Source organism: Lygodium microphyllum, chromosome 6, assembly GCF_053477565.2.
Source record: "Lygodium microphyllum isolate KBCC chromosome 6, Lygodium_microphyllum_v1.1.10, whole genome shotgun sequence".
Taxonomy (NCBI): Eukaryota; Viridiplantae; Streptophyta; class Polypodiopsida; order Schizaeales; family Lygodiaceae; genus Lygodium; species Lygodium microphyllum.
The window spans coordinates 11,167,561-11,179,792 of NC_141140.1; the positions used below are offsets into that span (position 1 = coordinate 11,167,561).

General features: G+C 40.9%; 1 protein-coding gene across 1 annotated transcript; it reads left to right on the forward strand.

The window, feature by feature from the left end:
• Positions 1 to 1,175: 1,175 nt before the first annotated feature.
• LOC148034307 (peroxidase A2-like) lies at positions 1,176 to 3,872 on the forward strand. Its single transcript, XM_087680505.1, has 5 exons — positions 1,176 to 1,489; positions 2,089 to 2,280; positions 2,474 to 2,639; positions 2,884 to 3,125; positions 3,322 to 3,872. The coding sequence occupies exons 1-5, from the start codon at positions 1,262 to 1,264 to the stop codon at positions 3,490 to 3,492; spliced, it is 999 nt and encodes a 332-aa protein (XP_087536631.1). The 5' UTR covers positions 1,176 to 1,261; the 3' UTR covers positions 3,493 to 3,872.
• Positions 3,873 to 12,232: the final 8,360 nt, after the last annotated feature.

Consider the following 12,232-nt stretch of genomic DNA (forward strand, 5'->3'; position numbering starts at 1 on the left):
CTATGACGAGTTCTCCAGCTCCTGAACAACCTATGGGAGACAAGCAAATGAAAGAGAAGAAGCAACCAAGAAAGGAGCCAGGATTCAAGCTCTTGTCAGACCTTGATATGCAGACGGATATGAGTAAGATTTTTCATGAAAGAATTTTGAATAGTGAAGTCACTTTTACTGTTGGAGAAGCTCTTGGGATTGCTAGAAGAGAAATACAGGATCAGATGCAGGATCTTTTGCGAAGGAAACGACATGCGATGGAAGGACCTGCTTTACAGGGATTATGGCATGGAGCTCTTGGGGAAGAGCATGATGATGCAGTGATGGTTGAGAATGCTTCTGTCAATCCGCATTTGGAGAAAATAGTTCAGCCTATGCAGTATGAAGATGATGAAACCCCTATCCTCATTCCTCGCAGCCATTTTTCACACAGTCATTGGGCTAGAGCAACCACTGAGACGGTGGTAAGGATTGGAGAGAAACAGATTCCTTTGGTCGCTTTAGTCGATCATGGTTCTGAGATTAATCTTATTGCTCGAGGTGTTTATGAGAGTGGCAAGTGGCCTATGGATGCAGAGCATGGCTAGCGCATGGGACTCATGTTATTTGGCCTTAAATCTTTCTTAAAGCAATATTCAAGAAAAGTAGAGGTTTTAGATACACTTAATAGAGCCAAGTCAATTTTACTTACCTTGTGGAAAGCACACCACCAATAAACTTCATTGACAATTTTAATCACTTCATTGACAATTTTAATCCCCTCTATGGATAACGATGTGAGAGTCTATGTTTATAGAATACCATCCCTTAGTGTATCGATAGAGTTTCAAAATATTCCTTCAAGCTGTAATTGTCCGTGATGAAAACTAGCGAAAATATTATGAAATTGATTGGAAAACAAGCAAAAATGCTTGAAATTCTAGCTCCACCACCTTTAATGTGAGGGAAGCACCTTGAAGTGTCTAAAGGGACATTATGGGGTTATGTAGAAAGGATGGATAAAGTCAACAAAAGAACTGCATAATGGGGACATGTCTACATCTGCTTTTAGATATTCGTTGAAAACAGGGTCTCTCAGTCGGATAACTAACGCGCATTTCCACGACTCTTTCTCCCTCTCTTCTATCTATATAAGCACAGTACTACTGTACGCTCTTTCGTCAGTGTCAACCTGCAAGCTGATTTAGACCATCTAGCCGATTGTTTAGCTAGTTCATCAGACCTCACATCAGCTATAATCGGTGGGTTCGTATCAAATTGCAAGAACTTAATGGCTCGCAAGGCTAGTGCGCATGATCAGCTCGTCCTCTTGCTGATTATTTTAGTTTCCTTGAACGCGTGCTGCTCTGTGCGGTCCAAATTGACCGCCAACTTCTACAGCAAAACATGCCCCAATGTGCCCACCATCGTTCGGGACGTCATGGCCCAGGCCGTCCAAAAGGAGGCTCGCCTTGCTGCATCCATTTTGCGCTTGTTCTTCCACGACTGCTTTGTCCAAGTACTATATATTAGCTACGGAACTCTGCTAATCCATCGTTGTATATAACAATTACAGTATATTATCGTGCATGTAGGAAGAAGTATGGTCACAATTATAGTTCACATTATAACTGCCAATCAACAATAGCACGGGAAATATGGGAGGTAATAGACAATAGCATGGGAACTATGGCTCGTAACCATTGAGAAACAATAGTACGATTCCAGTTGCACAAAGGTTGCGAATCGATCCACAACAGTGGGGATAATCAGGGGCTGTTAAAAACTCATTATCTAGTAGCCAATCAATCGTACTTGGCATAACTATATATAGTGGCTAATGACAAAGAAATTCTGTACGTCTCGTTTGCAAATAAGCTAGTAAATGAATATACCATGCGATTTATCAACTGTTTGAATCGCTGATAGAGCGCCATTATCGTCTGATATTCTCACAATAATAGGGATATAATAGTTCATAGCCGTAACTACTCGATCAACTTATAAGTGATGATGCCAATCACTCGTTCTCTCTCATATAATAAGAATTCTGCTTAGAGATACTATAGTAGGAAATTTGGCTGACGCCTGCAATTACGTGCTCATTTACGACGTCAGGCATGCGACGCTTCCATCTTACTGGATGACACGCCAACCTTCAAGGGAGAGAAGACAGCTAACCCCAACTTTAACTCCGTGCGAGGTTTCGAGGTGATAGATAGTATTAAGACCCAGGTGGAGGCCGCGTGCAAGGGGGTCGTCTCATGTGCTGACATTCTTGCGCTGGCGGCGAGAGACGGCGTAGTGCTGGTACGTTGCAATTACGTCAATGCTGACACGGGTCAAACATGAGAGTCATTTTACAATTTTATAACCATCACGCGCCCATATCATTCTATACATGCATATCAAGCCCAGTGTAATGTCATTGCTTCTGTATGGTTCTGCTAACTGTATCGACAGCAATTATACGATGATGCAATCATGTTGCAATGCGTGGCAGTCAAACGGGCCCAGCTGGACTGTGCTGCTAGGACGAAGGGACTCCACGACAGCGAGCTTCTCTGGGGCTAACACCAATCTCCCATCGCCAGCCTCCAACTTGAGCGAGCTGATAACGAAGTTTCAAGCGCAGGGTCTCTCTGTGCAGGACCTCGTTGCCTTATCAGGTGAGCCTGTGTTTCTTGCCATGCACGTCAAGGAAAGGGGGCGGGGGCGGGGGCGGGGAAGGACTCACGATCAGAATAATTAGTATAGTATTTGTTGAATGTTGTTTGAGTTCTTCCATTTTGCAAAGGTATACTATCGTCTAACGTTTTTAAGTGATATATGAAAGGATCAAACTCGAAAGAGAGAGAGACAGAATTTATATGTACCTTCGTCGTGAACTAAATCCAATGTTTGCAATATTAGGGGCGCACACTTTCGGGCAAGCCCGGTGCGTCAGCTTCCGAGCCAGGCTGTACAACCAATCAGGGAGCGGGGCGCCAGACCCCACGCTCAACGCGACCTACCGAGTCCAGCTGGCGACCGGCTGCCCGGCTAGCGGTGGCGACAACAACCTGGCGCCGTTGGATGTGCACACGCCCACCACCTTCGACAGCCGCTACTACGCCAACTTGGTTGGCCATCTGGGCCTCCTCAACTCCGATCAGGTAAAACTTGTATTAAAACGCTTCACATATTTGAAGAGGTCGTTTTCTAATCGCCGACATTAATAAAATACGATAAAATGAATTGCACACTCACAAGACCCTCTTCAAAAACACACATAGATCTGATCCCGTTAAGGAAAAGACCCTCTTCAAAAGCTTAAAGGTCTGGTATCTACGTACTCCATTGATGAAGCAGGTGCTATATTCCACACCGGGCAGCTCCACAAGCTCCCTTGTGACCTCCTTCGCGTCCAACCAAGCCGCCTTCTTCAACGCCTTTACCACCGCCATGATCAGAATGGGCAACCTCCACCCCCTCACGGGCACCCAAGGCCAAATTCGAGCCAACTGTCGTTCTATCAACTAACCAGCTTTCCATTGATCCATCCCTGCAATATCCTTAGCTTTCCATATCTCAACTCCATTATGCACTGCACGCACTACCTAGCTTCCCACCCAAAAGAAACAGTTATAACAACCCCTAGCTCTGCCATCGCCGGCCTCTATTCGCAAATAAACCACCCTAGCTGTGCCATCGCTGGCCTCTATTCGCAAATAAACCCTCGCCGGAAGTTAATACGAAATATCAGTGACAAGGGCCATTTTATCGGCTCAAAAGAAGGATATATGGAAAATGTCAGAGAGACTTCTGTATAGACCATGATGTCAAGTCCAACTGCATCCATCTACTGATGCCATCCATGGCCGATGGCTATGGTGACTGCTACTGGACCTACATTAATTGATATACATGCTCTTTGTACTTTTTAACAACGAGTGGCTCATGACTTGCTGAAATGAAAACACAATTATCCAAATATGATGCATGATTGCATGCTGATAAACTCGTCAATTCTGACATGCAATAGAAATATATAGATATAATAAAAACGTATTTTTGATCAAGCATTAGTTTAATCACATCCACATGAAAAAGAAGTTCCGACATTCGTCTCGATGTATTCGCAATTGGAAAATCATCGGATTGTCACGGCTTTTCACCGAAATAAGCCTTGAAGATTCGTAGGTTTAACGCTTTTGTTTATATAAGCAATATCGTCGGCACCTTCAGTGGCAGAGCTACTATCCCTTGAAAACCTAGAATAGCTCATATATGGAGTCTATTAGGCAAATAGTATTACACACACAAGCACATGAATCACATGAACCAAAGCACATTACATTATGAGATTTAAACAGGAGAAGATACGATAGTACTCATAATGTTTTCGATCAATTATACAACAAGTGAGCAGCATGGTAACCCCCTTTTTTTTAAAGTTTGATCCTTGCCTCACATAGCTTAGAGGGCTACAACTTTGAGGGTTTGGAGAGCCATTTGCCTAAGCCTCCCGCATGCAAAAACTTCACCAGATACGCAAAAGTGCATACTAAAGTTGTTCTCTTCATCAAAACCAAAATGGGGTAAAATTTCTTGCCACACACTAACTGCTTCATGGCTCACTATAAGATACAACTACATACCAATGTTTAGAGTGATGCAAATATCTATAAAAAATTCTACCACTGCCATTGCTAAAAGCATCAGTATAGATATCTCTATAGATCTGTCGCAATTAGCATTGAAATTTGTGTCACTATTTGCATCACTTTTGTGATGCTAATAGTAACATAGATATAGCGACGTAAATAGTGATGCTTTCCAATGCATATACCGACTTAGATAGTAACTCGTGCACTAAATTAGCAACACAAATAGTGATGGTTGTAGAGGCAAAAAAATTTTGATGGCAGGGCAGCTTGCCAGTCCTCAACACCATGTACTGAATAATATTCTATAAAACAAGTACATATTGAGAATACAATCGTCATTAAGACAAGTGCAAAAACTACATAAAACTACAAGACTAATAACTCATAAAATAAGTTAAGGCTAATGATGACAACTCATAAAACTACATGCAACCATGGAGAAGAGAGTCCAAAACAAACATGGAAATGCATCTATAAATATCACAAAATGCGATTTTATACAAAGGATGAGAAATATATCGAAGGAGTGCTACATGAAAGAAGCTTGCATGGATCACAAGAGCAAAAAGGGAAATAATTTGTGCTTCACGAATCCAAGCGCATGCTACAACTCCTCACCATCCGAAAGCTCATCCCGACACAATGGAGCATCGAATGGGCTCTGCAAAATAAACAACTAGACATTAATCCACAATATGTAATGCATCACAAAGAAACTAATGATTACAAACAAGAAAGATGATTGACTTAGTGGGCCGTTGCATGTATACAATCTATTGATAAGTGCAGTGAGACCATCTCTCTCTGCATATCGCATCTCCAAACCTGTAGGATCACAGTTTGTGATGGAGTGCTATAAAGAAAATAAAGTAGCATTGTTAGAAATAAGGTTGTTAGTACAATTGATATTCCAAATAAGAAAGTGAGAAGAACCAAAAGAAAACTGACAAATTTCTCCAAATAAGTCCAATGGCTATCACTCCCCAAATGATGCACGACTCCTTCCTCCAATTGTGCCCTCCTTGCCTCCCATTGTTGGTCTTGCCATCATCTTGGAGAGTTCATGACTTCCTCCTTGAGTCTCTGCCAATCCTCTATGTCCAATTACTCGAGCTTTGAGAAGACTCTTTTGATTGTCTTGCATACGTCTAATTGTTTATATGACATGTATGCACGTATACAATCCATCATTCACCTAGTAGAAAACCTCTTTATCGTCATAGGTACTAGAAACTCCTCATACAAAGATGCCACTACAAAGTCCTTGCTTCCCTTCAGTATATTCTTCTATCGGTCTAAAACATTGTGCCTTAATGCTAATTGATATAACTCTCTCATGTGAGCCATCACTCTCCTTCCCTCATTATTCATGATTATAGCACAAGTTTTCTCATTTATGAGGTATCCATATCCTACTAAGGTAAGTCTAAGGTGCGGCCTCTCCCACCTACGACCATGCTCCTTGGTATAACTAAGAGACCACTATATATCTGGTGTACCTGCAAGGGTGGTATATCTCGGAGTAACATCCATGAGGGTGCCACCTGCAGAGACAGCTAAGCAAAATCTAGAGTTATGGTGTCATACCACTGCACACACATCGTGTAAAAAAAATCTAGAGTGTGGCTTTCTTATTGATTTAGAGAGCTAATGCCATTTTAGACATTAGTGTTAGTGTCCATAGTTCAAAAATTAAAACTGTAGACAACTTCTAGATTAGGATGACATGTAAAAAAAAGCATGTAGCTTTTAGCCAATTTGAGAGGATTTTATGTAAAAAGAGAGATTGATGAAATCACGCGATGCGCGATCGCTATTTTCAGGATGTGAACAGCACTCCAAAGGGAAATATGAATAAGGAGTGATCTGACAAAATTCTGGCAAGGTGTGTTGGTATTTTACCCCCCCTTTCAGAGCCAATGGAAGTATCAGATTGGCGATTTTAACAACATAGAGGAAGGTCTTATTTGTACACGTTTTTGTCTATTAGAGTTATATATTCTCATAATGCTGAAAGAAATTGACATGCTTCATCGTTGTTAGTATTCTTCTACATTTTCTAATTATTTTTTGGAGTATTCCTCTATGTCTTCAATTTCTTCGAACCCCTTCTCTTTTGTCTACTCCTCTCCCTGAATCTACCTTCACCCTGCTATCTCTTTCCCTCATGGTGGACTCTTGATAGCAAACGCACCAACATCGTGTTAGGGAAAGTTTATGTTATCATCAGCAGAGATGAATTTTAGAATATATTTGGGAAGATCTGGGGTTGATATCTTCAGCCACATTTAGAGAATTAGCTATAGCATTGTTTTTTTAATTCATTTCTTACTCTAAAGAAGACATCTTGTCAAAATATGCAAGTATTATTTTCCCCTATGGTAGGGCAAGGTTTGTAGATCATTCATAGATGCTTTGAGTTGAATTAAGAGGAGCTTTTTCTCTTATTTCTTGGTTGTGCTAACTTATCCTTATCAGGAACTCAATTTGAAGCTCTCTTGAAGTAAGTCTCTTTGCCCTACAAGCCTTGTAATTGACTCATAAGATTTTGTCCTTAACAATCTACATTCAATGTAATCATGCAAAGTTGATTCATGCTATGGAATTATGTATGAATGATGGGATGCAGAGTTGTTTATGATACACGAAAGAATATTGTACTTGATTTTATAATTGGTGATTGCTCTTACAGTTAAGAAAATAATCTTGATTTGAGTTAGAACTTACGAGTTAAAACTCTTGTGATCTTTGCTAAGAATATGTAGTTGGAAGCTCTATCAACATTTTCAAGAACTTGGCTTGAAACCTTCAACCCTTCTCTTATCTGGTGACCTTCAACCCTACGCGCTGTGACAATATTGGTGAGTTCGATGTGAAGGTCGGTGCAAGAGAACTCCAAGATGGGGGATTCTTCAAGAGATACTCTGCAAAAGTTGGTGCGTATATTGCAACAGACTCAGGAATTACAACAAATCCAAAAGTTACAACAACAACAACAAAGGCAAGACAAAGAGAAGATTGATTCCACAGCTATCAAGGCCCTAGAGGAAGTTGGGTGGGAATTAAAACAATTTAATGGTCAAAATGTCTCTATTTTTTTTCACTTGTATGTTGAGAAAATGCTATTCTTTGGTGTACCGCAATATGCATGGAGTCGTTATTTTACCAAACTAGCCAAGCATGGCCTTCAAGGAAGAATCCATCACTACAACAAAAAGGCTCCATAGACGCGCTTGTAGACGCAATATTTGAACTGTGATAAAAAATGTCAGGCGCGTTTATTACCGTGTCTACTCCTGCGTCTACAATATCGCGTCTAAAAGTGCGCTTATAGTCAAAGCTACACGCCCATGTAGACGCGGATATAGACACGCTACGTAAATATATAATCATATTTATAAAAAAGTAGATATATTCATATTGTGCATCTATAGACGCGTGTATCTACGTATCTAAAAAAGTGTTTACTCTACAAGTTTTTGACGAGAATAGACGTACATTTATCCTGCAATTTAGACGCGCTGATAGATGCGCAAAACAGAGGTATGAAAAAAAAACCAAAAAGCATGTGGCTTTGCAAGCCACATGCTCTTTGGTTTTTTTTCCCCCATCAACATCAAATTGTATGCTTAGGAAAAACAGAGAAAGATTATTTCGAAGATTGGATACTGAAAACAAAACAATGTATGCAGAACACGAAATTTCATATATATAGATGAAACGTTTTTACATTATGAGTTCTAGTGCTTGTGACCTCAAGCATGGTCATGGTCGCAAGCACTAGCTGAAAGTAATACATATCAAAAATGAAAATTACAAGCCAAGGGGAGGCATGCATGCATAGGGCTCCTCTATATCTCCTCAGAAGAGGCATCATCATCACTACCACCACCGTTGCATGTGCCGCCACCGCTACTGCTAGTCCCCCTTCGCTATCCTCAACTGCATCAGGGTTCGCCTACACAAAGGATTAAGGTATATAAATACCATTACAAATAATAAATTAGAGTTATCTATACTTTTCATGTAAAAAATAAAACATACCTCTTCTGGTGGTGGAATCCTCATGGCGCGATTATATTGCTCCTCCGTGATGAGTCCCTCTTCGTAGAAATGCTGCCAAGTGGACGCCCAGTTATGACCTCAATGGTAGCCTACCTCTCTAGGAGTAGGCATCCTACCAATGATATGATACTACAAAACAATTTGAACATACAATGTATTAAAACACACTACATAATGAAGTGAAACAAATTACAAAATTTAATTTTAAAAAAATCAAATAATACTTACAAACTCAGCCTCCCATGACTCCCTGCCACCCGATCCATAATGCGACGATCCCATGGTTGCCATCTGGATACATCGCACCTCTGCATGCTGGCGACTTGTCATTTTTCCCACTGCTCTCTTCTTGGTCTCTTTCCACTCCTTGCGGTGGCAATTGGGTGGTTGTCCATATCCAGGGCGCCCCTGCTCTTGTCTCCGCAGTGACTCCTTGGTGCGTGTCATAAGGTGAGACCTCTTGTTATGAAGCGTGTCTCTCACCTTTGACCGTCCCCAATCATCTGATCATGAATTCTTGGGATTAGGGTACCTTCTATGTACTGCCCACAGCACCTCTTGCCACAAACCATTTTTTTGGTGCTTGAAGGGAATCATGCAATCTTTGTATGTGGCATGCACGATACTCCTCAAGTAGGCTATCATTTCCCTCCCCTCAGAGTCATGCAAGATACCACCAACATCAGTGGCAGAGTAGTACATTTGTGGAGGCTCACCTCTCTCATTTTCCAGTGAGGGTGATCGAGAGCCACCTCCTAGGCAACGCCCACAAAGCCCTTGACCTCCTCGTTATCCCGCATGACTCTCCCTCCTCTCTCGACGAGCATACCCTCTACCTCACTCGATACACGTGCTTCTACGGATGCACGTGTTTTGATCAATCCATGTACCTCAACTGATCCCTGTGCATCAGCTAATCTATGTGTACGCATAGTACGTGGAGTACTTGTTAGTAGAGTTGTGCCAAGGTTTGGTGTTTGTGCGGCAGTGCTAGGCAAAGATGTGATAGGTGTCCCAAACATCACACTGAAAACCTCCTCTATAGTGGGAGGGCGACCAAGATAATTGGTCATCTCCCCCATGAATTGCTCCTTGTTTGGAAAACCTCCAAAAAAGCTACTAACACCTCTAGAAAACTCTACTAAGGTGTTGTTCATACGTTCCAACTCAGGATCAGTGCTGGAGGATCCAGGATTCCACATCTACACAAGAAAAATCATATTACCCTGTGCAGATTAAACATATTACATCTTGCGTCTATATCCGTGTCTCTGTGTGCGTTTGTCAACGGGTCTATTTCTGCGTCTATAGCTGTATCTACACTATCATCTGGACACGCTGACAGACACGCACAGTCGGACCATTTCTTTTCAAACTTGGTTAAAAAATGTGCAAAAAAACCTCCATAGATGACAGATTATAGCATGTAAAGAGAGAGACAAACAAACAGAGAAAGCAAACAAGATTGAGAGAGAGAAGAAGAACTCACCTTCTTTGCTTGTTCCAATGGGTGGCGGCTAGGTTGCAAGCTCCTTGTCCTCCTTCTCCCTTCCCTTGGTAAGTTGCTTGAATCTTCTTCTCTTCCTTGCTGTTTGGTTATTATTCTTTACTCTTTGGCTCTTCTTTCCTCCTGTCCTCTTTTTACTCTTATTTCCTTGCCTCATTGTCTTCATGAAGTGATAGATAGACATGAGTAGTGATGTCGAGCTCGAACTGCAGAAAATGCGCAAAAAACGCAGGAAAGCACACGTTTGAAAAGAAAGCCACAACTTTTTTTAATTTTTTTATATCTGCGTGGTGCGTCTGTAAGCACGTGTAATTGCGCATGTATATGTGCAGATAATACCTATTACACGCGCTTACAGACGCGTAGGAACAATTAAACTGATTAGATGCTAGCTTTTGGTTGTTTTTGGATCAACATGACATGACTTTCCTAGTCTTTCAATATCAAAAAGTTTGCCTCCATATTGTAAGTATCAATGCATGCATTTAGGGAATATGACATATATAGATTATATGTGCATAGTGGTCCAACAAATCAAGCCTCTTTCTTATTTACAGGCATTATATATTGTAGTTAAACTCTAATAGTTTATATTGTGCAAAAAGGTGTCATTGATTTAAGCTAAGATCTTGATCTACATTGCTATTCATACAATTTCATTTATGTTGGATTGACCAATCTGCTTGATTAATGCAAGATATGCTTGATATGATGTTTTTGATTGAGAATACTGGTGAAATATATAGAAAATCTTGAGATAAGAGATGGTACACTAGCAAATCAATTGACCTATGTGGTGACATATATAACAAAGCTTGAGGATAAGATATAACACATTGGCAAGTCAATTGGCAAATATGTGGTGACTTACTAGACCATCCCACTTACAATTGCATGCAAGTATCAATAGGTGGATAAAGCATGAATGGTTTTTAGCTAGAGAGAGATAATGCAATGAAGGTGTACACGAAAGAGATAGAGAAAGGCATATTATCCATCAATCAATCAAAGATATGTAGATGAAGTGACTTGATATAGTAATTAGAGTATCGTCATTTTTAGGATGCTCCATTGACTTCTGTAAGTTCCTATAACCTTCACTACAAGATATAGACCTTATAGCGACGTTTAAAGCGACGAAAATACAAACAACAAAATTTGCCCCCGTCGTCGCAAAAAGCGTCGTTATTGACGACGCCATAGAATCGTCGCTATTTGCGTCGCTATATGCGTCGCTATTGGCGTCGCTATATGCGTCGCATTTGCGACTCACATAGCGACGCCAATAGCGACGCATATAGCGACGGCTGCAGACAATTTACGACGCTTATAGCGACGAGAATAGCAACGCCTGCAGTAAATTTGCGACGCAAATAGCGACGGTAACAGAGAAAAAAAAAATTTGTGGCAGGGCAGCAAGCTGCCTTGCCACATATAGCACTGTGTGCTGTATGAGAGCCATACAAAATAGTTTCTGCACTGCTGCATACAAAGCGTTGGCAAACAAAAAGAATGTATACTGAAATCATAAAACTGATAGATGAAATAAATACATGATATCGCATAAAATGCGATTGGTACAATCATAAAACAATATCACTAATACATAGAAAATGTCTACATAGATCGGGCGACTAAAAACTAAAGGTATGTGAGCGCTAAGGATCCAAGGGCGAGCTACAAATCGTCGTCCCCCGAAAGCTCTTCCCGCTGTAAAGGAGCATCAAACGGATTCTGCAGAAAAAGAAACAACATATCAATCCACCATACAATAAAGCATTCAAATATCTCATGGTAACTACGGACATGAAAGATGAGAGACTTACTGGGCCGCCGCGTCTGTACAATCGGTCGATCAATGATCTGAGACCGTGCCTCTCTGCATATCGAGTCTCAAGGCCTTGCGGATCGCGATTTGTAATGGAGTGCTGCAAAGAAAACAAAATGCTAACTATTAGAAACATGATTGTCAGTACAAATAAAATCTCAAAAAAACAAATAAGCAAAACAAAAGAGAAACTTACAAAGTCCTCCAAATATG